The following is a 26,970-nucleotide window of genomic DNA, read 5'->3' on the forward strand; positions in this document are numbered from 1 at the left end:
CCAGTTGAAAAAAGTATCCGTCATTGTTGTTTTTCTAAAACGAGGACATCGTCCTTCGCAACGTGTTTATGCTGCGTCGCATAGCACCGAGGTTTGATTGTTTAACTCTCTTTTCAGACACTCTTTTCTCACATTCACCTACTCTTTAGGCTTTCGCAATTTACCTGTTTCAATATATAAACCTATCTGTGTCAGTGTTGCTATCTGTACAACCTGTATAAATTTAATACCAGTAGAATCTCTTGGATATTTTTTCATCAAATTTAATTGAATTTAAATTTAATTTAAAAAACAAAACATCAAAGCACAAAGCTCTAAAGCGTACAACATCTTTACCTTGTAAGCTTTCAAGACAGGGCATCCGCAACGGAAAGCTTTAAAGCTAACAATATGTAAAGCTTTCGTACGCTTTTAAACAAGTTCGTATAGACAACATTTTCAGGTAGGTTAGAATTATTGCTTTTACAACAATTTTGAACAAAAAATCAAGAAGTTGTATAAATCATGAAAAGCGGCACCCACTTTTGTGGTAATTCACTGGCAGAGGTGGAAAAGGATTATATTTTATTTGATGCCTACTACCGTTTTACCAAACTCGAAGACCGGATTGACCACCACTAATTCATAATTTAAATTGTTTGAAATTCTTCGCCGAAATCTGTTTGATTAAGACATATTGGGTAATCGGTGCGGTGAAGTCACTGATCGGATCACCAACGCTGAACCAATCTTATCTCCGGTTTTCGGAACGAAGCCTTGAAACAAGCTATTCTGCACGCCTTACATGGCACGGCTGACCGATAACATTCGTTACAATAGCATAAGCCGATACCATAGTCCCATATAGATAACCAAACTCAATTACAGTCCGCCCGCTTAATGATTTATCGTGCCAGCGGGGTGGCAAACGTTCGATAGGTGTTTTTATTTCGGGGAAACTGTACACATGTCTGCTGGATGAGTAAAGGGCTTAAATAAGAAATAAGGGCGAAGACAAAGACTAACGCTAGGTGAACACACATGTGACCCACGCTGCCGTGGATCGTTAGCTGACGATACCAGCGTTCTTTGCCATGCTGTAGAATATGGTTTCCTTGTTGGCCAGTAGGTTCTGCGGTGAGTCACACTCGGCTACGAGACCCTTGTCGAGGACCAGGACACGATCGGAGTCCAGAATGGTGTTCAATCGATGGGCGATGGTGAGGATCGTACAGTCGGCGAACTCCGTGCGGATTGTTTTCTGTGCAAGAACACGCAAAAGATGTTAATGATAACCAACTTAAAGAGATCAATGGACAATGTAGCCATACCTGAATCAAATCATCCGTTTCCAGATCCACCGCGGCCGTTGCCTCATCCAGGATCAACACCTTCGTCTTACGAAGGATCGCTCTCGCTAAACAGACAAGTTGACGTTGGCCAACAGAAAGATTCTCGCCATTCTCTGCGATGTCATGTTCCAAACCAGCCGTAAGTCCTTTCACGAAGGCCTTCAGATGGGACAACTCCAGTGCTTTCCACACTTGATCATCGCTGTAGTTTTTGAATGGATCCACGTTCATCCGGAGCGTTCCGGAGAAGAGAACCGGATCTTGAGGAATGATAGTCAACCGGCTGCGCAGCTGATGGAGTCCCATGGAGGAAATGTCGAGTCCATCGATGATGATTTGTCCACCGGCCGCTTCGACAATTCTGCAAGTAAGAGGAAATCAATTGTTAGAGTCGAAATTGATAGAATTCGCAGTCGCAATATATACCTGAAGAGACCAAGTGTAAGACTGGACTTTCCTGCACCAGTACGACCAACGATACCAATCTTCTCGCCACCTCGAACGCTGAGGGAAATACCTCGAATAACGAGATCTAGTCCTTCACGGTATCGGATCTGATAGTCCTTGAACTCGACCTTGCCATCCGCAGGCCATGCCTTGTCGACCGTACCCTTTTTCCATTCTGCCTCCCGGGGAAGTACGGTGTATTCTTCCAATCGCTCAATAGCCACAATGTTGGTCTCGACTTCAGCCGTCATGCGCACGAGGAAGCTGAGTACGTTGGAAATCTGGAGTGCATAACTGATGGACAATCCAACCGTGGCTTGACCGATTGTGTCTCGAGCCAGGATGGCAAACATTGCCGCAAACAAGACCACCAAACTGCCTATCATTTCCAGCCGGACACCCAGCCAACGGTTGGCAAGGATCGTTGGATACGTCACTACCTGGTTGTAATCCACTCGGTACTCGGACTCCTTTATGAAGCGTTCCTGCTGCCCATACGCACGGATAGTCGACTGTCCTCCTATACTCTCGCCAAAGTGGGAGTAGATCGGACTGCGAGTGACCGACTCCAATCGCTTCAATTGGCGCGAGGTTTCGATGTAAAACCGCTGCACGAAGTAGTAGATGATGAGCAGTGGTGGAACGATGGCCAAGAAGATCGGGGTTGAAATACCGATCACCACAAACACACCGATCACACTGAACAACATCAGCAGCCAGGCGCGAATCGTCGCTGGGAGGATATTATCCACGACGTCCACGTCCTTAGAAAATCGATTGATGATTCGTCCCAGGGGTGTTGTGTCGAAGAACGACATAGGCATATGCATAGAGCTTTCCAGCAGCTTGTCGTGTGCTTCTGCGGCCGCCTTAAGACATCCCAAAGCCAACAGAACAGATCCGATGAACAAAGCGATGGACTGCACACCTCCAAGAGCACCGTAAACTCCGAGATACATATCTCGAACCGATGTATCCGTAATCGCTTCCGGATCCTCAGACCAATCGGTTAACCACATACTCGAATAGATTCCGGCACCCTGATTGATGGCACTGAACACAACCGACCAAAAGCCGAACTGGAAACCAATAGCGGACACATACTTCTTATACACCGCCCAAGTGACGGCCCCGGTTGCAGATTCTTCCTTTTCAATCAGTGTCGCAAGGTCCAGGTTTTGTATCACGGGTTCTTCCTTTTTAGCACTCTGTTTTGACTCCTGCCGACTGATACGTTTTCGCCTCTGACTACCATTACTTCCATCCGATCGATTCGACCGGACAGACATTGCGCGCTGTACGATCTTCTGTGCAGTTTCATCCTTCAGAGACTCTTGAATAAGCTTGATTTCTGGTGAGGAAATAGTAAGGTTAAACGTTTGTATAAGTTCTGTAGAGGGGAAAAGCGGAATTAAACGATAGCCAGAAATTTTGAGTGCATGCGAAGCACTTACCTTCCTCATCGACATCTTCCAGATCTTGGATGTGCTGTGTAAGGAATTCAGCAAACGCTCCCTTCTGGTCGAGGAGTTGCCTATGGAAGATATAATTTATTAGGCTACACAAATTCTGCGTCAAATTTGGGTACAACTTACTGATAAGATCCGCTCTCCGAGATCTCCCCTTCTTTTATGACGAAAATGTTTTCCACAAAAGGCAGATACGATATTCCGTGAGTGACGAGGAGTCGCGTTTTTCCTACCAGCATTCCCGATGGTCCGATCACTTTCTCGAAGATGTGCTTTCCTACGTGGGCATCCACGGCGCTAAGAGGATCATCGAACAGATAGACCTCAGAATCAGCATACACAGCTCGAGCCAAGGCGACACGCTGTTTCTGTCCTCCGGAAAGGTTGATACCCTTCTCACCAATCTCCGTAGAGTCTCCACCCGGGAGCATCGCCAAATCGGGCTTCAGAGCACAACACTCGATGACGTTGTCATACTTCTTCTGGTCGAAGGGTTTTCCGAAAAGAATGTTATCCCGAAGGGTGGCATTTTGGATCCACGCCTGTTGTGGCACGTACGCAATCGTTCCATCTGTATTGACTTCTCCACTTTTCTTTTCCATCTCTCCTAACAGAGCAGATATCAGGGAACTCTTTCCTGTACCGACAGTACCAACGATCGCCGACAACTGCCCCTTGCGCAAGGAGAGGTTAATATTCTTCAAAGTAGGCGTTTCGTCACCCCAAGAGAAGGTTCCATCCTTGATAGTGAGAGCTTCATCACTCTTTTTGTGGGTCACGTTGTTTGGATCGAGCTCGGCGCTGTTGAGGAACTTGTCGATACGCTTCACAGATACCCAGGCTTGCATGGAGAACGTCACCATCATAGGCAACATACCCAATGGGAAACGGAGAATGTTGAACAATGCCAGCGATACGAAGGCTGTCTGAGGATCGAGGATATTTTCTTCATCCATCAGGACATACACCGCAAACGACACTAAGGTGACGAGGAAAGGCGCGATCGTGAAGGTGAAATAGATTCCGGCACCGTAGTACGCCATGGCTTTGAGGATTCCTATTTCTTCTGCACGTACGGTCAAAATGTTATCCTGGAAGCTCGGTTCCCATGCGTATAGCTTCAGCACCTTAATGCCACCGAGGATCTCGTTCATCTTCTTGACACGATCATCTTTGATCTTCATCTGAGCAACCTGAGCGTCACGCATCTTGGTAGCAATTACACCCGATACAGGGGTGATCAAAATCATCACTCCGAGACCGGCGAACACGGCCGCACCGAGAATATCATAGAGAAGGTACACGCAAACTGCGATGATTAGAATACCCGACCAAAGGATGTGCAGGTACGAAGTCAGCTCGAAGAACCTCTGTGCATCGACGGCCATCAGGTTCACGATCTCGCCGACGGTGGTGTCCTTCTTGGCAGCACTCGATATGCGCAATGCCTTGCGGTAGATCGCACTGACCAGACCCGTACGAATGCGGAATCCGCTGAGGAAGGTGTTCAGATAATACTGTCCGTTCAGCAAAGCCAGCAGTAACGAGGCAATGAAGAGTGCAATAGTCAGCAACCAGCCTTTCCAAAGCGGACCATCGAGTGCAATAACGGCCATCATTTCTCTGTAGGTGGGAAATCGAGCAAAACAGAAAAAAACCCAACTGATTAGATTGACGTCACACTATCGTCTGAGCAGGTGGTGACTAAGCTTGTATGGGTACATACTGCATGAGATAAGGTGAGGCAAATTGAAGGCCCGATATCGCTAGCTGGAGCATTCCGGCGAACCAGAAGGGGGCTCCGTACGCGCGCACCATCGCGTAAAGAGATGATCCATCCGTTTCCGAGTGCGGTTTGTACTCGACGTTCTTTTTGCCCGCCTTCTTGTCCGCGGCGATCTGCTTCTGGCGCCCATTGACGACACTCATGTCCCAGTACTTGTCGAACGGTGGTACCAGTTCGGCTGCCGTGTCCTGCGGATTGATGTCGTACATATCCTCCATGGTAAGCGGCTTACGGAAGCCCTTCCAGGCGAACGAATCGAAGTATATGAACAGCAGTTTAGCGAAGAAGCTGGACTTCAGTTCCGGGTTGAGATTTTTCGTCTCCGGGTAGTAGCTGACCGTGGGCGCCTGATCAGGGAACAGTTCCATCACCAGCGCTAGGCAAATGAACGAGTATTGGATGATGTAACTGACGTATTGGTACTCCCAGAAGTCGACCGTATCCCCGGATCCGATGGAGTTTGGCCTTTTATCATTATTCATCACTTCCGTACGCAGCTGAATGATACCGAAGAACATCCGCAAGAACCAGAACATAAACATGGTTCCCGAGGTGCGGACTCCATATTTACGCATGAAGAACAGCAACACCAAGAGATCGATCTAGAGGAAAAACAGTTGAAATTGAAGTCATCAAACTGGAAACCACACAAACTTTTCGTCACACTCACATAAGCCAAGGCATTGAACACTGCCGTCAATATCTGCACATCATACAGTCCTTGTTCATCCTGGTAGCTGACAATCATTCCCAGATCGATCCACGACATGCACATCAGAAGAAATATCACAAGCATCTTGGAGAGGTTGTACCAGTTCCAAGGAATGTCCCTGTATCTGCTTTCGGTTATTTTGAAGATGTCGTACACCGAGAACACGAACAGAAACAAACACGGCACCCATTGTAGTATGACTCGTTGGAAGCAGAACGTAAGATCGGGATTGTTTTCGTCCCACACGAACTCTTCGTCCCAAAAGGGACTGCCACAGAAATCCTCGAAGGTCATCGTGGACCTTTGCAGGTGCGCTGGACCTTCACTCGTTCAACACGATATGTACTATCACTGGGCTCGTTCACTGCAGCGTCGAGACTGAAACCGTCCAGCCGGCCCTCGGTATCGTTTTATATGCCCATTACACCGATGGTGGTAGCCCTTATCGCCGTTTTTATTGTCCCGATACGAGCCTTCGTACGTAGCGTGCCTACAATTGCCATCGATAGTGGCCCCTACCGTCGCCGTTTGCCGCTTTAGACCAAGTCATTCGGCGATGAATGTTGGCGATTGGCGAATTGGTGTCCCTTTGCCATAATTCGTCTTCTCTATATGGCCATCATTGATAAGCGTCCGTTTTGCGCAGCGTCATGATGAGCTTTTCAAGAAGACCACGAGATCAGCACAATGCCGTGACGAAAAATCAAACCAAGTTCCACAATACCCGACACCTTGAGTGCCCACCATAAGAGGAAGTGGCGTTCGTTATCGAGATGATTTAACAGCATTGAAATTTGTCTTTCACGCCTGCAGGCCATTGAACTAATCAGCTTGTACATCACGAGTAGCTCATTCGCCGGGAACATATCCTATTAACCATATTTCACGCTATCAAGATCGTGGGGGTCTATTGGTTCTGCGATAGCTGCTGATAGCGATAGGTGCTGATAATATGTGTACAACTATAACTGGATATTTTTAAATATCGTCTGGAGTCCCCGACGCTTCTGAAAAGGGAAAGGCATGGTCGTGTGGCTGATGTAAGCACGTGACTGTTGTCATCAGTTCTTATCACCAGCTCAGATCGTGTACAGTAAGGGCTCGCCATATCGAGTGAAACACCCACAGGAATTTGTTACGATTACCTAATAAATTATGCTAGTGCAGTTAGAAAATTATTGATTATTCTAGAAATTACTTGCTTCGAATAATTCCTATGAATTTCTATTTTCGGTACGGTGATATTTTGTCAACTCATCGCTCCAACAAAAAGATATTGACCGGCTTCAATATGACTCAAACCATTTGAATCATTTGGCTATCTGATGAAACGGAACCGTCTGTTGACGTTGACTGATCAGTATCAGTTTTGAATGATAGCTTGAAAATCATTGCACAGATTTTTACTTTCTTTCATTTGCTTCGAAACTGGAACATAGTACTGTATTTCTTACAACATCAAGTATATTTGAAAAAACTGTGTTTTATCTCAACGTTTTCTATGTAACATCGCGTAACGAAATGGTCTTATTAATTTCTTAAATTTACTTCTTATAGTTACTTGTGATTGTGTAATCATAAGAAGCGTTTTAGGATCTAACTAAACATAATAAAGGATGGATTCATGAAGTCAGATTAGTGTCATTTAGAAGGTGAAACTGTGAGTTTAAATAGTTGAGAAGGACAAACGGATCGACCGCAATGAGTAGTAAGGGCCCGATTTCTTGCCTTCATATTTATTCTTTTCGCAATATTTACAAATCATACAACCACCTATAAACCTAATTATAATACGCAAATTGTGTAACGCCTTTAAATTTACGAACACTTTAAATGCTTCTAACTAACAATCCCCGCGTTCTTCGCCATACCGTAGAATATCGACTCTTTGTTCGCGAGCAGGTTCTGCGGTGAGTCACACTCGGCTACGAGACCCTTGTCGAGGACCAGGACACGATCGGAATCGAGGATGGTGTTCAATCGATGGGCGATGGTGAGGATCGTACAGTCGGCGAACTCCGTTCGGATTGTTTTCTGTTCAAGAATATGAAAAAGATGTTAATGATAACCAACTTAAAGAGATCAATGGACAATGTAGCCATACCTGAATCAAATCATCCGTTTCCAGATCCACCGCGGCCGTTGCCTCATCCAGGATCAACACCTTCGTCTTACGAAGGATCGCTCTCGCTAAACAGACAAGTTGACGTTGGCCGACGGAAAGATTCTCGCCATTCTCTGCGATCTCATGAGCCAAACCAGCTGCAAGACCCTTAACGAAGGCTTTCAGATGGGATAGCTCCAGTGCTTTCCACACTTGATCGTCGCTGAAGTTATTGAAGGGATCCACATTCATCCGGAGCGTTCCGGAGAAGAGAACCGGATCTTGAGGAATGATAGTCAACCGGCTGCGCAGTTGATGGAGTCCCATGGAGGAAATGTCGAGTCCATCGATGATGATTTGTCCACCGGCCGCTTCGACAATTCTGGAAGTAAGAGGAAATCAATTATGAGATAGAGTCTGACTTGATGGAATTCGTACTCGCAATATATACCTGAAGAGACCAAGTGTAAGACTGGACTTTCCTGCGCCAGTACGACCAACGATACCAATCTTTTCTCCTCCTTGAACGCTGAGGGAAATACCTCGAATAACGAGGTCTAGTCCATCGCGATACCGGATCTGATAGTCCTTGAATTCAACCTGTCCATTATCAGGCCAATTTTTAACCACAGTTCCTTTCTGCCATTCCGCCTCCCGAGGAAGATCGGTGTACTCTTCCAATCGTTCGACAGCCACAATGTTGGTCTCAACCTCAGATGTCATGCGCACGAGTAAACTGAGGACGTGCGAAATCTGGAGGGCATAACTGATGGACAATCCAACCGTAGCTTGCCCAATAGAATCCCGTGCCAATACAGCAAACAATGCAGCAAATAGGACCACCAAACTTCCCACAAGATCGAGACGAATGCCAAGCCATCGATTGGCGATTATCGTTGGATACGAAACGAGTTGATTGTAGTCCACACGCCTCTCTGATTCTTGGGTGAATCGTTCCTGCTGCCCATACGCACGGATAGTGGACTGGCCGCCGATGCTTTCCCCGAAGTGGGAATAGATCGGACTGCGGGTGACCGACTCCAAGCGCTTCAGTTGACGGGATGTGTCGATATAAAACCGCTGAACGAAATAATATACCACCATCAGAGGTGGCACCACGGCTAGGAAGATCGGGGTTGAAATACCGATCACCACAAACACACCGATCACACTGAACAGGAACAGCAACCACGCACGGATTGTCATAGGAAGCACATTGTCCACGACGTCGACATCTTTGGAGAAACGATTGATGATTCTTCCGAGGGGCGTTGTATCAAAGAAGGACATCGGCATACGCATGGAGCTTTCAAGCAGTTTATCATGGGATTCGCGGGCCGCCTTAAGACATCCAAGTGCAATCAAAACCGAGCCCAAGAATAGGGCAATCGATTGTACAGCTCCCATTGCGCCGTAAACACCGAGATATTTATCGCGCACCGATGTGTCCGTCGCCGCCTCCCGATCTTCGGACCAATCTGTGAGCCACAAGTTGGAGAAGATACCACTTCCTTGATTGATGGCGCTGAACAGTACGGACCAAAAGCCGAACTGAAATCCGATCGATTTGATGTACTTTCGGTAGACATCCCATGTAACGGCCCCAGTAGCTGATTCTTCAACACCAATCAAATTGGCACGGTTTGGTATGACGTCCTTTGATTTGCTCTGGACACTTTGCTTTGACTCCTGCCTACTGATGGGCTTCTTTCGTTGACTTCCGTTGCTGCCGTTCGATCGATTGGATCTCACGGAAAGTGCTCGTTTAATAACGCCATGAAGAGACTCATCATTCAATGTTTCTTGAATCAGTGTTATCTCTAGAGAAGGGATTGTGAAAACATTTACATTAGTTATGTAGAAATAATGTTTCGTTGACTAGCGAATGTTACCTTCGTCTTCGTCGTCAAGCTCATTAATGTGTTGATTTAAAAATTCAGCAAACGCTCCCTTCTGGTCGAGGAGTTGCCTGTGGAAGAAATAAGTGATTATTATAGAAATAATTAAACAAATTCTCGGGCTAGTTTGGGTACAACTTACTGGTAAGATCCGCTCTCCGAGATCTCCCCTTCTTTTATGACGAAAATGTTTTCCACAAAAGGCAGATACGATATTCCGTGAGTGACGAGCAGTCGCGATTTTCCTACCAGCATTCCCGATGGTCCGATCACTTTCTCAAAGATGTGCTTTCCTACGTGGGCATCCACGGCGCTAAGAGGATCATCGAACAGATAGACCTCAGAATCAGCATACACAGCTCGAGCCAACGCAACACGCTGTTTCTGTCCTCCGGAAAGGTTGATACCCTTCTCACCAATCTCCGTAGAGTCTCCACCAGGGAGCATCGCCAAATCGGGCTTCAGAGCACAACACTCGATGACGTTATCATACTTCTTCTGGTCGAAGGGTTTTCCGAATAGAATGTTATCCCGAAGGGTGGCATTTTGGATCCACGCCTGTTGAGGCACGTACGCAATCGTTCCATCTGTATTGACCTCTCCGCTCAATTTTTCCATCTCTCCTAACAGAGCAGACATCAGGGAACTTTTTCCTGTACCGACAGTACCAACGATCGCCGACAACTGCCCCTTGTGCAAGGAGAGGTTAATATTCTTCAAAGTAGGCGTTTCGTCACCCCAAGAGAAGGTTCCATCCTTGATAGTGAGAGCCTCATCACTCTTTTTGTGTGTGACGTTGTTTGGATCGAGCTCGGCGCTGTTGAGGAACTTGTCGATACGCTTCACAGATACCCAGGCTTGCATGGAGAACGTCACCACCATCGGGAACATGCCGAGAGGGAATCGCATGATGTTGAAGAGGGCGAGTGATACGAAGGCGGTCTGAGGATCGAGGATATTTTCTTCATCCATCAGGACATACACCGCAAACGACACTAAGGTGACGAGGAAAGGCGCGATCGTGAAGGTGAAATAGATTCCGGCACCGTAGTACGCCATCTTCTTGAGGATTCCTATTTCTTCTGAACGTACGCTCAGAATGGTTTCCTGGAAGCTAGGTTCCCATGCGTAAAGCTTCAGCACCTTAATGCCACCGAGGATCTCGTTCATCTTCTTGACACGATCATCTTTCAGCTTCATTTGGGCGACTTGACAGCTTCTCATCTTCGCTGCCACCACTCCAGATACCGGCATAATTAACACCATCACCGCCAGACCGGCGAACACGGCCGCACCGAGAATGTCGTACAGGAGGTACACACATAAACCGATAATGAGCAACGCGGACCACAGAATGTGCAGGTATGAGGTCAACTCAAAAAATTTCTGAGCATCGACGGCCATCAAGTTCACAATCTCTCCGACGGTGGTATCCTTCTTAGCGGCGCTAGATATCCGCAACGCCTTCCGATAGATGGCACTTATCAGTCCCGTACGAATGCGGAATCCAGCGAGAAAGGTATTGTACAAATACTGCCCGTTGAAGAGCCCCAGTAGCAACGACGCACCGAATAATCCGAACGTTAACAATAACCCTTTCCATACGGGTTCATCAAGTGCGATAACTGCCATCAGCTCCCTATGAATAGATACAATCGATTAGATAAAGCCGGGCGCACATTAATGGAAAGTGTTTTGCTCTGTTCGCCCCCTGCCTTCCTCTCCTTTCCACTTACTGCATGAGATAAGGTGACGCGAACTGAAGACCCGATATCGCCAGCTGGAGCATTCCGGCAAACCAGAACGGACCACCGTAGGCCCGAATCATGGTATAGAGCACGGAACCGTTCGAGGGTGCGTGCGGTTTCGACTCGACGGCGGGTTTTCCTGCCTTTCGATTGGCAACTATCTGCCGTTTGCGGCCGCTTTCAACGCTGGCCTTCCAATGCTTATCGAACGGTGGTACCAGCTCCCGCGAGGCATCCTGCGGGTTGATGTCATACATGTCGTCCATCGTGAGTGGCCTTCGAAAGCCTTTCCAAGCGAACGAATCAAAGTGAAGAAAGAGCAACTTGCCGAAAAAACTCGATCGTAGTTCAGGGCTAGGCTTGGGGCTCTTCGGGTAATCGCTGGCCGTGGGTGCCTTATCAGGAAGCAGCTCCAACACCAGCATCAAACAGATGAACGAGTACTGGATGATGTAACTGACGTATTGGTACTCCCAGAAGTCAACGGTGTCTCCGGATCCGATGGAGTTTGGCCTTTCATCATTCTTCATCACTTCCGTACGCAGTTGAATGATACCGAAGAACATCCGCAAGAACCAGAAGATGAACATGGTTCCCGAGGTGCGGACCCCATATTGGCGCATGAAGAACAGCAACACCAAGAGATCGATCTACAAAAAAAGGCGGTTGAAATTGAAAACATGAAACCACACAAACATTTCCTCACACTCACATAAGCCAAAGCATTGAACACTGCCGTCAATATCTGCACATCATACAGTCCTTGTTCATCCTGGTAGCTCACAATCATTCCCAGATCGATCCACGACATGCACATCAGAAGAAATATCACAAGCATCTTGGAGAGGTTGTACCAGTTCCAAGGAATGTCCCTGTATCTGCTTTCGGTTATTTTGAAGATGTCGTACACCGTGAACACGAACAGAAACAAGCACGGCACCCATTGTAGTATGACTCGTTGGAAGCAGAACGTAAGATCGGGATTGTTTTCGTCCCACACAAGCTCACTGTCCCAGAAGGGACTGCCACAAAACTTCTCGAAAGACATCACGACCCGTTTGCACCGTCCAACAACATCTGTAAGACTGAAACTTTGCCGCCTCCTTGAAAACTCATTTTATAGTCCGTCGTCGTCTCTCTCTCGATACGTTCGCGTTCAATCTCTGCCACAATTGCCCTCATTGTGATTGCAAGCATCGCATTTTTTTTATTCCCACTCCTCAGCATATGCTTCTTCAGGCCAACGACGGCCAGATAAGACTCAAGACCTACCGTAGCGTGGCGGTTCACCAATCGGTTAGGTTGCGTGGAATGAGAACCGGCGTGTGCCATCGTGCATGAGTAAATAGGCTGCATTCGGGCAGCTGATAAGATTATCAAAAAATCTTCCATATCGCAAAGGAAAAAAATCATCTTCAAAAGGGTTGTCGCGTGGAGAAATGACTTGGCAGAATTAGTGATATTTCGTGAATCGATAGCGACAGGAAACTGCGTCTCATTCAACCCTTCAATATAAATTAAATGAATTGCATTAACTTTGCGCCATCTTAGAATCTCACTTCTTATGTGTTTATGAAATTGTTGTCGTTGGTTGTTGAGAGTTGATCATACTACCATAACAATGTTGCACGTCAGGGTCAATGTTCTTGTTGTGGCAACTCCTTACTCAATGTGCATGTACGTTTACTAGTGTAGGAGTAGTTTTGTATACACTACCGTTTATCTTATCAGTTAAAACACTTCACATAAAAGTAACACGTGTTGTCGAGACGTCCTACACGAGGTCGATGTGGAGTGTCAACATGCTACTTTTGTCACAGCCTTTTTGATAGAGTGATAACACCAAGTCAACTTTGAATATGTTTTATGTTCTATTTTATTCAATATCATAGAAGTTTAGATAAAATAAATATTCTTGCGTGAATGCGTAATTATAATTTTGGCAGAGCGTCTGACTGCCTGTCATTCCATGTGCTACCAAAGTAACTGAACTTTCTCTTTAAATGAACACCTCGTCCTTTTTGACCGACGGTGGAAAAGAGCTACTCTCTTTCGGGAAAATTATATCGTGCAGTTTGCAGGTACCGGGATGGTTTCCTGCGTTCCCCTTGTGTGTTCGGTCGAAGCGAAAATCGGAACTAACGTTTGTCGCATCCTTCGTGCACGGTATCGATTCGAGATTCACCAGGTATCGATGAAGGTGCGTGATGGTTCTAGCTAACGATGCCCGCGTTCTTCGCCATACCGTAGAATATCGACTCTTTGTTCGCGAGCAGGTTCTGCGGTGAGTCACACTCGGCTACGAGACCCTTGTCGAGGACCAGGACACGATCGGAGTCCAGGATGGTGTTCAATCGATGGGCGATGGTGAGGATCGTACAGTCGGTGAACTCCGTGCGGATAGTTTTCTGTCGGATGAGAAAAGATGTGACACATCAGTAACCTAGTTGTGGTTAAAATTACTTTCCTTAATCCTACCTGAATCAAATCATCCGTTTCCAGATCCACCGCGGCCGTTGCCTCATCCAGGATCAACACCTTCGTTTTCCGCAGCACAGCACGTGCCAGACAGATCAGTTGTCTTTGACCGACGGAAAGATTCTCACCGTTCTCGGCCACTTCGTGGTCCAGACCAGCGGCAAGCCCTTTCACAAACGTCTTCAAATGGGACAGTTCCAGTGCTTTCCACACTTGATCGTCGCTGTAGCTCTTGAATGGATCCACGTTGGCTCGGAGCGTTCCGGAGAAGAGAACCGGATCCTGAGGAATGATAGTCAACCGGCTGCGCAGCTGATGGAGTCCCATGGAGGAAATGTCGAGTCCATCGATGATGATTTGTCCACCGGCCGCTTCGACAATTCTGCAAGTATGATGAAAACATTTGTTAGATGGAATGTCGGTTGCTCGAGTTAATATCTCAATGCTTACCTGAAGAGACCAAGTGTAAGACTGGACTTTCCTGCACCAGTACGACCAACGATACCGATCTTCTCTCCTCCTCGAACATTGAGAGAAATGCCACGAATAACCAGATCGAGTCCATCACGGTACCGGATCTGATAGTCCTTGAACTCGACCTTTCCTTCCGCGGGCCACGCCTTATCGACCGTACCCTTCTGCCAGTCAGCCTCCCGGGGAAGCACGGTGTACTCCTCCAACCGTTCGATGGCCACAATGTTGGTCTCGACTTCAGCCGTCATGCGCACGAGGAAGCTCAAGGTAGCCGAAATCTGGAGTGCATAACTGATGGACAATCCAACCGTCGCCTGCCCAATCGAGTCACGAGCTACCATGGCAAACAGGGCGGCAAAGAACACGACAAACGCCCCAATCACTTCAAGCCACACCGCAAGCCATCGGTTAGCGATGATGCTCGGGTAAGAAGTGAGCTGATTGTAGTCGACACGCTGTTCCGATTCGTTCATGAACCGGTCCTGTTGGTTGTACGCCCGGATAGTACTCTGTCCGGTGATACTCTCGCCGAAGTGCGAATAGATCGGACTGCGCGTGACCGATTCCAAACGTTTCAGCTGGCGGGACGTTGCGATGTAGAACTTCTGGATGAGATAGTAGAGGACGAGGAACGCTGGTACGATAGCCAAGAAGACCGGTGTAGAGATGCCAATGACAACGAACACGCCAACCACGTTAAAGAACATCAGCAACCAGGCACGAATCGACTGCGGGAGAATATTGTCAACCACATCGACATCCTTCGAGAAACGGTTCATGATACGACCAAGCGGCGTGGTGTCGAAGAAAGACATCGGCATGTGCAGGGAGCTTTCGAGCAGGCTGTTGTGCAATTCTCGCGCCGCTCGTACACATCCGAGCGCTAGAGCGATGGACGCGATTAACAGTGCGATCGACTGGGCACCGCCAAGTCCACCGTACACTCCGAGGTACATATCACGCACCGAATTATCCGTCGCCGCTTCCGGATCCTCGGACCAATCGGTGAGCCAGATGTTGGCGTAGATCGATGCACCCTGATTGATCGTACTGAAGAAGATCGACCAAAAGCCGAGCCACAAACCGATGCCCTTGAAGTACTTCAGGTACACGACGTACCCGACCGAACCGGTGGCGGATTCTTCCTTCTCGATCAGTGTGGCCGCCGATGGGAGTTGAGCCGGTGCTTCTACAGCTCGTGGTTTGTTGCTGTTACGGGATTCCGCCCGGCTAACGCGCTTCTTGCGAATACTTCCGTTACTGCTGCCAGAACGCTCCGAGCGGGTTGACATGGCACGCTGTACGATTTTCTTACCCTCACCATCCTTGAGTGCCTCCTGTATGAGCTTCAACTCATCTTCGTCTTCATCTTCCAGCTCCTGGATGTGTTGTGTGAGGAACTCGGCAAAGGCTCCTTTTTGATCAAGCAGCTCTCTGAGGGGAAAAAACAAAATTCATCATTAGTGACTACATCGCTTGGAGTGATTACTTTACACTTACTGGTAAGATCCGCTCTCCGAGACTTCACCATCCTTCATGACAAATATTTCTTCCACGTACGGAAGGAACGATATTCCGTGTGTGACGAGCAGTCGCGACTTTCCTACCAGCATTCCCGATGGTCCGACCACCTTCTCGAAGATGTGCTTTCCTACGTGGGCATCCACGGCGCTAAGAGGATCGTCAAACAGGTAGATGTCAGAATCGGCGTACACAGCTCGAGCCAAAGCGACACGCTGCTTCTGTCCTCCGGAAAGGTTGATACCTTTCTCACCGATTTCCGTCGTGTCTCCACCGGGAAGCATCGCCAAATCGGGCTTCAGAGCACAACACTCGATGACGTTGTCATACTTCCTCTGGTCGAAGGGTTTTCCAAATAGAATGTTATCCCGGAGTGTGGCATTTTGGATCCACGCCTGTTGAGGAACGTACGCAATCGTTCCGTCAGTGTTCACTGATCCTTTCATCTTCTCCATCTCTCCCAGGAGGGCCGAAATCAGGGAGCTTTTTCCCGTTCCCACACCACCGACAACAGCGGAAAGTTTTCCCCGGCGGAGCGCTATGTTGATGTTCTTCAACGTCGGTGCATCGTCACCCCAGGAGAAGGTACCATCCTTCACTTCCACTGCATTATCGCTCTTGTTATGGGTGACATTGTTGGGATCCAGTTCCTCGCTGTTCATGAACTTGTCGATACGCTTAATTGACACCCAGGCCTGCATTGCGAACGTAATCATCATCGGGAACATGGCCAGTGGGAAACGCAGAATGTTAAACAGAGCCAACGCCACGAACGCAGTCTGCGGATCGAGCACGTTCTCCTCGTCCGACATGACGAACACCGCAAACGAGGCCAGTGTAACCAGGAATGGGGCCATCGTCCAGACGAAGTACGTACCGGCACCGTAGTATGCGGCCCGCTTCAGCACGTCCAGCTCTTCGTTACGCACTGTCACGACCGTATCTTGGAAGCTCGGCTCCCAGGCGTACAGCTTCAGCACTTTGATGCCACCGAGGATCTCGTTCATCTTTTTCACTCGCTCGTCCTTGATCTCCATCTGTTCGACTTGCAAATCTCGCATACGTGTCGCAATAAATCCTGTGATCGGGATCATGATCACCATCACACCCAGCCCAGCGAACACCGCAGCTCCCAGCAGCTCGTAAAGCAGGTAGATACAGAGCGCAATGATCAACGGAGCAGACCACAGGACGTGCAGGTAGGACGTCAACTCAAAGAACCGCTGAGCATCGACGGCCATCAAGTTCACAATCTCTCCGACGGTGGTGTCCTTCTTCGCGAAGCTAGAAATACGCATTGCCTTCCGATAGATAGCGCTGATCAACCCCGTGCGAATGCGGAACCCAACCAGGAATGTTCGGTGGAAATACTGTCCGTTGAAGAGCGCAATCAGCAGCGATGTGAGGAACAACCCTAAGGTAATGATCATTCCCTTCCAGAACGGTCCATCCAGCGCAATGACGGCCATGAGCTCCTGCATCAGGTACGGTGACGCAAACTGGAGCCCCGAAATAGCGAACTGCAGCATACCGGCGAACCAGAACGGTCCACCATAGGCTTTAACCATTGCCGGGAGAACGGATCCGTTAGTGGCTGCGTTTGGTTTGTACACCAATCCCGCTTTGCCCGCTTTCTTGTCTGCCTTGATTTGCTTACGGCGGCCCTTTTCCACACTTTCGTACCAGTACTTATCGAACGGTGGACACAGCTCGCGCGACGTATCCTCCGGGTTGAGATCGTACATGTCGTCATCGGTAAGTGGCTTGCGGAATCCACGCCATGCGTACGAATTGAAGTACAAGTAGAACAGGCGCGAGAAGAAGCTACTCTTGAGCTCGGGATTGGGATTTTTCAACTTGGCGAACTCGCTGTAGCGTGGCTCGCGATCTGGGAAGAGCTCAAGCAGCAGCACGACACACGTAAACGTGTACTGGATTGTGAAGCTAACGAATTGGAACTCGGCAAAGTCACCCGTACCAGAGCCGCGTTTTTCGTGCAGTTGCGCTTCCGTGCGTATCTGTATGATACCGAAGAATGCCTTCAGGAACCAGAAGATGAACATTGTTCCGGTGCTTCGGATACCATACTTCCGGTAGAAGAAGTATAGCGCCAACGCAAGGATCTATTTATCAATTACAGAGTTGACGAATAATAAGGATGATGAGTATCGCGAGAATATCCACAGAAGAGAGTAAACATTAAATGAGTGACACTTACGTAAGCGAGCGCATTGAAAATGGCCACCAATATCTGCACATCGAACACTTCCGGCTCGTCAATATTCTGTACGACCACACCGAGATCCACCCAGGACATCACCATCAGCGCGAAGGTGAAGCCCATCCTGGAAAGGTTGAACCAGTTCCACGGTATGTCCCGGTATCGGCTGGTGATGATGCGGTACGCTTCGTAGACGGAGAAAACGTACAGGAAGAAGCATGGTGTCCATTGTAGGATGATGCGTTGAAAGCAAAAAGTAAGATCTGGGTTTTCTTCGCGCCATGTTAGCTCATCGTCCTGAAAAACAGACGAAGATCAAGTTGTTTAATCTTATTCTAAAGGTAGTATTGTCGGGTACAGTCATCAAAAGTTTGTAAAGTTTCATTTTTAAATTCCGAACGTCTAAATTTAGAAAAGAATTCTCTCGTAATTTTCCCATTCGCCTTTCGAAGGCCATTGCGTCAAACTTCGACACTCGATTTGTTCAACTCATCGTACACTAATCCCTTTTCGGTGGAACCACGCATTATCGATATCGACGTCAGGCTGGAGCCTGATTCATGCTCGTGGCAGTTGGGCCAACTCCCGATATGGATAAATCTTATCAAACTCCTCACCCACCACCAGTATCCTAATCATGATTTCAGCGAGTGATCAAATATTCGGGGTGTGTCGTTATTTTAAGGAATTTGTTTTTCACATTAAGTTTTTCAGAAATGGTTTTTTAAGTTGCACACAATCCAGCCCACTTACCCAAAAGGGACCCCCACAGAACTCTTCAAATGTCATCGGAATAGCACTGTATGAAACTGCTGGAACATTCACTATCTACTGGAAACGAAGATCGCCAAGATCTAGCCAGAGTGGATTGAGCAATTCGCCGATTGTCTCTAGGTCACTTGATTGCAATAATCTTTTCCAACTATTGAACCACTCCACTAGAGCCACAAATATTCCACTATTAGTCGATTCACTACTTATCGGTCTACTGGTTGCTCTCCACTCGCTACCGAATGCGTTCACCGTGTTCTTCCGAGACGTTTGAAGTACCGAAGGTTGGTACTTCGCTGTTCGATGTTTCTAGTCAACTGATTGGACCTGATCACCGAACGGGGGTTAAAATATAGTTGACACCGACTGTTTATCGTACGCGCATCGAACGATAAGGTGTCGGCGGAAAGTGGCCACCTATTGTCTGCGTGTGTTTGTGTATGTGTGCCTTGGAGGGATTTGCATCGAGTGTTTGTGTTTTGACCGCTAGCTCAATTGATCTAGAAATTGTGGAAAAAGGCATCGATGGACAAAAATTGGATGTTTTTAATGACATCTAACGACACTTCAACGTCCAAAAATGGCCTCAATACCAAATTGGCTAAATTAGTACAGTTGTTCCCGTTACTATATATAGAGTAAGTTTTTTTACATTTTGAGGATGTTTTTTCATTAAAGATATGGAGTATGTTATTTCATTTTCCAATTTTGATTTTAAACGAAACCCTTTCCCATAGTTTATCCTACACCAAACCGTCCCAAAAACATGCTGAGCTTTGGATGAGTTGATTTCCGATAAGCGTCCACGCGATTTACGACTAGCTCGAAGCCGATAAGATCTTTCCCTTTTTTGTCCATCTTTCCATGTCCGGGGTGCTCTAATCGCCGCCCCATGGTCGGTGCAAGTCATCCACCAGTCATCGGCCCGAAAAGGGCTCCAGTGACGATAACGAAGGAAACAGCACCTCAAAATAACGACATAAAAAGCAACTCATGTGCGAGCGACATACCGATCGTCGGAGCAGATTTTTTATAGACCCTAGGCATGCTGGCAGCATGCTGTACCATTTCTGCATAGTCCAATTGACCACGGAGGTCAGCGGTTGGTGTGTCGATCGTCTCAATTGTGTAACGCCCCGTGGCGGTAGCGATCGTCATTGTCCGACATTCCTAGTTCCAGTCAAACGACATACTTTTCGGGCACAGATTTAAAAACATACAAACACATAGCTGGTTAACAGTATCCGGTGCATTCTCGTTTGATCCATGTACGCGGCGTTATTTTGCTAGAAAACCCCTCCATCCTTACAATGACTTAAGTAAAAATTTCATACTGACTTGCAAAATAATGTGCAATTCCGGAACTGGAGCGCACGGGCAACAACATATAAAACAATCACACAATTGACGGAATAGACGCGCTCCATACCACGGTCACGGCCTTCGATAAGATAAGATACTCCGCATACCGCGCACCTTATAGATCGAACGTGAGTAGGCAGTTTTGTGTTCGCTAATGCTCCCACACTTGCAGTGCGTGGTGGTTTTAAGGTAAATTGCTTATTACTGAGCGAATATTGGTCTTGGTACGTTACACCATAAGCATTCTAGAAACGTGCGCATTGATTGCCCGTTGAAACGTTCGTTGTAACCATGATTTAAAAAAGAGTTGTATTCGTTTCCCCACAGAGGACGCTGTCATCGATCGAGCACGTGGTTGTCATGCGCAAAACGAATCACGCGCAAAACGGATCACGCACAATGTAAGTCCGCAAATAATGTAATATCTATAAAGTTTCCGCTATTTTATAGTTTTATTTGTTAGCAAAATAATACGGCATTATGTAAATATTCGTATCAAAATAGATCAATGGTATAAATATGTAAGTACATTTCAAATCACTCGCTGAAGCGGTTACACTCCATGCTTCAGAACATTCCAGTCTTCGGATGAAAAATCCGACGGTGGGGCCAGCTTGTGTATTCGTCCGTCTTGCAGCCACAGAATACGATCACAGGATTTTACCGTGTTGAGTCGATGCGCGATCATCAGCACCGTACGATCGTGGAAGTGCTCGCGTATCAACCTCAGTATTAGTCTCTCCATTCCATCATCCAATGCGGAGGTTGCCTCGTCCAGAACGATGATCGGACGGTTGTACAGAAGTCCCCTGACCATACAGAGCAGTTGACGTTGGCCAACGGACAGCTCCTCGAGAGCGGCATCCAGCGGAACGTTGCCCAGCTCGCAGAGACGCAGGGTCGAAGTCAACCGCTCGATCGGATGTGCATTGTGAGGGTCAACAAAGTCCTGAACCCGGCCACTCAACAGCGTCGTACTCTGCGGGACGAGGGCTATAGAGCGTCGGAGGCTTTTGAGTGAGATTTTCGCCACATCAACACCGTCGATCAGTATGTATCCGGATGTGTGCTTCGGGTAGAACCGAAACAACGCCCCAACGAAGCTAGACTTGCCGGCTCCGGTGCGACCGATGATGCCCACCTTTTCCCCTGCCCCGATCGTAAGGGTGAGATTGTGCAGGACGGTCGAGCCGTCGGCGTGAGCGAGGGAGAAATCACGAAACTCGATCGGCCCCCTTGATGGTTTGCCGTTGGCGTTGTTGGTCGGATAGGCAACACCGCCGTCGTCGAGGTATTCCCGGGGGAGATTCAAATACTGTGACACCCGCTCGAAGGATATGATATTTTCCTCGAGCAAACCGGAAGCCAAGAGCAATCCATTGAGGGACGGAATCAACCGCAAAACGTAGCTCACGATGATGGCAACAAACGTCATCCCAACCAGCGAGCGATAGGTTACGGTCAGCAGGGCAACGTAGTAGATGACGATCGCACCAATAAACTCCAGTCGAATGCCGATCCAACGCTGTGCAGCCAGGTTATGGTAGACGTAGTTCTGGTGCTGGTCGACGCGCTCGAGAAACTGCCGGAAGAATCGCTTTTCCGCCCCAAACGCTTTGATCGTGTCGATGCCTTGCACCGTTTCGTTGTACTGCAGCACAATCGGGGATCGTGAGCTCGATTCAAGGCGCTTCAGTGTTCGCGCCACACGCAAATGGTAGCTCAACAGGCGACTCAATCCGAACAGCAACGCACCTGCGCACACGACGGCCATTATTAACAGTAGGAGGACGCTGCTTAACTTGTAGGCGAAAAGGAACAACGTGCCGAGGACGGCGAAGCAGCTTGTCAGCACGTTTCGAACGGACGGGACGATCTTTGCATCGAGCACGTTGAGGTCGTTCGAAAAGCGGTTCACGACCACACCGGAATCGTTCTGATCGAAAAACGTCATCGGCTGCCGGAATATGGTGGCCAGCATGTTGATGTGAGTTTTTTTTGCGAGTGAAAGTCCCCGGAAGTGCAGCAATTCCGTTTTCAAAAACAGACAAATAGTCCAACCGATCACGATGGCGCCGGTGAGGAGCAGTCCGGTTTCTTTCTGCTGAGCCAACCGGATTGTGATGTAGATGTCGAGCCATGTGACGATCGTTTCCAGGGCGACTATTAGCGTGCAGTTGAACCATCCAAGCATGCGACCAAAATCAACGTAAAGCCTTATAGGAACACTTCCTTGGTGGCTTGGTTCGCTCTGGGATTTAGTAATCCTTTTACGATTCCGCATTGGAAGCGGATTGCCGTTTTTGGTTAGCTTTTTTTCTTGTGGACTTTTCTCTTCGTCCACTTCCAAATCTCCTGGGAATATCACCGAGCCATACCGTTCGATCGTTTGCGATGGGTTCAGAATGTCCTCGATGGTTCCTTCCCGCATAATAACAACGCTGTCGGCAACCTGTAGATGCTCCGGATTGTGCGACACGAACAAACACGTGCAGTCAGCCAACAGTCCACTCGATCGATTGAACACTTCCTCTAAGACCTTCCGGCTCACGTTGAGGTCAAGCGACTTGAGTGGATCGTCGAAAAGATAAAGTTGGGCTTTCTTGTAGACGGCACGAGCCAGTGAAACACGAGACGCCTGTCCGCCGGACAGTGAATGACCTCCGTCACCAACCATACGCTGATCACCACCGGTGAACGACGTGAAGTCCTCCTCCAGACAGCAGGCACGGATCACTTGCGCGTACCGAGCTGGGTCGAACACTTCCCCGAACAGGATGTTGCTCCTCACCGTCCCACTGTGGATCCAGGGTGTTTGCTGACAGTAGGACATGGTTTCCACTGGGACATTCATCGTGCCGGATGTCTTGCGGATCGATCCGATGATTGCACGCAACAGGGACGTCTTTCCGGACGCATGTGTACCATAAAGGGCAGTGAATGTTCCCCGGCGAAGCTTTAGACTGATGTCGTGCAGTACCATCTTATCCTTGATGGAGAACTGGCCTCGATCAATCTGTACCACTTCCGGTTGCCGGTGATTCTGATCGACTAGAATGTTGCTCAGCTCTTCCGACACCTGCCGGATACGCTTCTGTGCCCCGCCGTTCAACCCGGATGAGGAACTCGGCGGTTGTGTTGGAAGAGCTGGTTGCTCCAGCTCCTTGTTTCCACTCTGAATGAACACGTTGATCCGCTGTAGGCTTAGTTTTGTGTCGTTCCAGCTGGTGAAAAGGGTTGGCATGACCGACATAGGGTAACGTGTGATGTTGAACAACGAAATGGCCACAAACATCGACTGAACCGTCAGCAACGACCCACTGCCGATGATCTCCATGAAGAGAAACGTACCGTACGCCACCACCATCGGTGTCGCGATCCCGACCAAGTGCTTGGTCGCTTCGTACCATATGCTTGCGCGCATATGCCCCAACTCCTGACCTCGGTGTGCTCCGATCCGACGCTCCATCACCTCCTCCAGCTGGTCGGATTTGATCTGCTGTATCTGCTCGATCGAGTCGGTGGTCAGCTTCACCCGTGCGTCCATGGCACGTTTGATGGCGATCTGCTGTACGTTCAGTTTCCTCGCCAGGACCATCGTCCCCCAGATGGTGAGGCCCATGATGAGGAAACCGACGACGGCACTTGTCCAACCGATGATCCACCAAAGGGCACCGAACGTTACGAGGATGATGAGCGGACCGGACCACATCATGTGCAGGTTTTGCATGAGCGACACAAACGTACCGGTGTCGGTGGTAAGCGTGGCACTGGACGCTAGTGGTGGAACCTCCTGGAGCATGTTTTCGTAGACCGTTCCCATCAGGAGCGACTGCAGGCGAAGACCGATGTCACGCGTAGCGTGCTGGTATTGCGTGTTGAGAACGGCAATCGTTATCGAAGTGGCAAACAACCCCGTTACGATCCACTTCTGCACCATCTGTGATTGGTTTTCCTCAAGTAGAACTCTACAAGAAACCGGAGAAACAAAGCAGACCCAGCCATTAGATCATCCGCTGAATGAATGGCGTCAATGGTGTCATCGATAACCAAGAGTGTGTTTGAAGAAATCACTTTGATTGAGGTAATCCCGTGAAGTGTTTTCTCAACGTTGACTCAACGTAAGATAACACCGTCAAGCGAGTATCAAGAGTGGCTTCGTTTACTCACCTCAAGAGATACGAGCAGAGAAAGTAGAATGAAACCGACACAAAACGGTTCAATCCGGTGCAAACGATATCCCAGCGGAATGGAGCGAGTAGTTTCCCGATCGTTACCACTCGATCTTCGGCTTTTCCGACTGCGGCGTATGCTCCCCCGTTTCTGGGGTTTCGGAACCACTCCAACAGTGCGTCACAGCGGCGATCGTCCTGAAGTTGGTCGAAGATCTTTCCATCGTAGAACGAGGCACTTCCACTGTGCGCTTCCCGATAGAGTGGATCCAACCACGAGAAGTAAAGCTGCCGAATGAGATTGGGCTCGGTGTGGGACGGTGGCGCTGGGGTTCGCAGTGACTTGATGGAACACAGCACTAACCACACGACGGCAAAGAAGGTGTGAAGGAGATCGTAGCTTTCCCAATACTCCAGCACGTCCATGGAGAGGGCGAGCAGCCGGAGTGTCCAGAAGGAGAACAGATAAACGTGGTCCACATTACGACCGACGGTGTAAATCTGTATCAAACACACCAGCATCTGGGGTGGGAAGAGAGTAAGAGGACGGTGAGTGCTCTTATCGTACCACTGCTATCCACGTTGAGACGTTGCGAGGCTGCGCGTGCTGATAAGAATTTGTTGGATCAACCGCTTGGTAATGATGTCGACGATGACTACAATGTCTCGGCTGAAGGTCGTCAGCATCCACTACTTACCATAGATATCGTTTCGATCACCTTCGCTACCGTCCCATCCGATTCACTGACCTCCCGGAAGACGGCCAGGGCTGTGCTAGCCAGGGTGAGGAAAATGAGACCGATGGAAAGCAACCGACCGGAAGTACCCCGGGAGGAGTGCCCTAGCGATGCACTCTGTCCATCCAGCGTCGCCGTGGGTGAACCGCAACGAAACGCACTATGATGGGCGATGTAGAACAACTCAGACCAACCGAGTATCCACAGCAGGAGATACTGTAGCCCGTACACCACCCCATGGTCCAACTGATGAAAGGGAAAAACAAACAAACCCGTTCGGAAAAACGAAAACAACACCTAACGACTTAACTCTCACACACTCACCAAATCGATTCCTACTTCGATCATCGCTTTTCTTGCCGGCGACACTCTGCGGACGTTGCTCCGTCGGTGTACGGAATGGAAATGTACTCAACATCGATCCGCGAGCCGGCCGATTCCGCGGTAGCTGTTTTTCTCGCGGTGGTCAAGCGCAAACTGTTCTCAGGAAACCTGGCGACCATTCGGGCATCCTTCACCACAAGCTGAGAGGATGATGTCTCGAGAGGTATTTATTCGTTGCTCAGAAAATAGCTGCTAACGTCTTGGCGATTCGAAGGAAAACAGTGAGAGAGGAAGATAGCAACGGAGATGGTCATATCGAAGGCGAGGAAAAAAGAGTCAGAGAAACACAAAAATACAAACGGTGGAGGTTACTGATTACTCGCGGGACACAAAAAAGGGCAGTGTTGGTGAGTAAAACAAAAGGTAAATAAAAAAGTATTTGATAGCGCCACCATTGCAGTCGTGTCACCCTTCGCCTGCCAAACTGCACTTCCTCCCACATCTGTATAAGTGCATGTACTCGCACAAAGGTTGCATCGAGAGTACAGTGTGGCGCAAAACTATACCTCGTTTGAGTGCATTTGTCGGCAGATTTAAGATTTAAACAAGGAAACCCACGATGTTCGAGAAGAACTGTCATTTATTTGATGTAAAGGTTTACAAGAAAAATAATTAGAGGGCAAGTTTACTTTCAAATAAATTAGATATTTATTAGAGTTCGCTTTTACGTCTTTGATTGGATTTGTGACATACCATCCCCATAGTCGACCTCACCTTCACTTCCGGCCCCTACCTAATTCCGCTTAAACCACTTATACTCCTAGTCGGTCTAAAGTCTTTCCTCTTCCAGTTTTACGTAGGACTCTCGAAAGAGTACGAGGGCTAAAACTCAACAGCATCCATTATATCATCCATCCCATGACACCCCTCCTAACAACTCCTCTCCAACACCCTAACATCATTCCCTACAACCATTCGGGGACCGTGTTGTTATCTACATTCGTTACTTCGGACTACAATTCTGCTCCGTATCGTATGCATTGGTTTCGGCTAAGCTGGACCCCGTTGGCCCACCATTGTGTCGGTTAATATTGTATATATTTCTTTTCTTTCTTTTCTAAACATGTGTTTCGTTCTTAAGGATTATTGTTTCTACTACTGTTAATATGAACGCTCATTGTCGCCCCACTCCTCATCCATACTGCTACGGTTAATAATAGTTTTATAAACTAACGAAACTTGACTTTACCCAATAACGAATCAATTGTTGTGGTGCACTATCATAATGGTTTTATTTTCCTGTCTACTTTTCACCTTTTAGGGCTATTTTGGTTGGTTGTTTCACCTTCGTCGACCTTTACCGATCGAAAAGGGGTTGACTTAACTTAGTGTAAGTTAATTTATGTTCTTGTTTC

The 26,970-nt window shown here is 48.2% G+C and overlaps 3 protein-coding genes across 3 annotated transcripts; all 3 read right to left on the minus strand.

The window, feature by feature from the left end:
* Positions 1–1,045: 1,045 nt before the first annotated feature.
* Positions 1,046–12,543, minus strand: LOC131267547 (uncharacterized). Its single transcript, XM_058270453.1, is given in 14 exon segments — positions 1,046–1,240; positions 1,311–1,692; positions 1,758–3,168; positions 3,233–3,312; positions 3,374–4,870; positions 4,974–5,635; positions 5,704–6,065; positions 6,171–6,279; positions 7,594–7,779; positions 7,850–8,231; positions 8,301–9,818; positions 9,890–11,386; positions 11,484–12,145; positions 12,208–12,543. Coding segments are annotated over 14 exon segments (9,279 nt in total).
* Positions 12,544–13,708: 1,165 nt separating this feature from the next.
* Positions 13,709–18,978, minus strand: LOC131265646 (multidrug resistance-associated protein 1-like). Its single transcript, XM_058267929.1, has 6 exons — positions 18,943–18,978; positions 18,187–18,486; positions 15,948–18,091; positions 14,424–15,881; positions 13,974–14,355; positions 13,709–13,903 (listed from the first exon to the last, which is right to left on the minus strand). The coding sequence occupies exons 1-6, from the start codon at positions 18,976–18,978 to the stop codon at positions 13,709–13,711; spliced, it is 4,515 nt and encodes a 1,504-aa protein (XP_058123912.1).
* A 1,778-nt stretch (positions 18,979–20,756) lies between these two features.
* Positions 20,757–25,579, minus strand: LOC131267556 (multidrug resistance-associated protein 1-like). The gene is made up of 5 exons (XM_058270463.1): positions 25,556–25,579; positions 25,399–25,477; positions 25,193–25,350; positions 24,493–25,016; positions 20,757–24,290 (listed from the first exon to the last, which is right to left on the minus strand). Exons 1-5 carry the CDS (start codon positions 25,577–25,579, stop codon positions 20,876–20,878), a joined length of 4,200 nt encoding a protein of 1,399 aa, XP_058126446.1. The 3' UTR covers positions 20,757–20,875.
* Positions 25,580–26,970: the final 1,391 nt, after the last annotated feature.

Source organism: Anopheles coustani, chromosome 2 (assembly GCF_943734705.1).
Source record: "Anopheles coustani chromosome 2, idAnoCousDA_361_x.2, whole genome shotgun sequence".
Taxonomy (NCBI): domain Eukaryota; kingdom Metazoa; phylum Arthropoda; class Insecta; order Diptera; family Culicidae; genus Anopheles; species Anopheles coustani.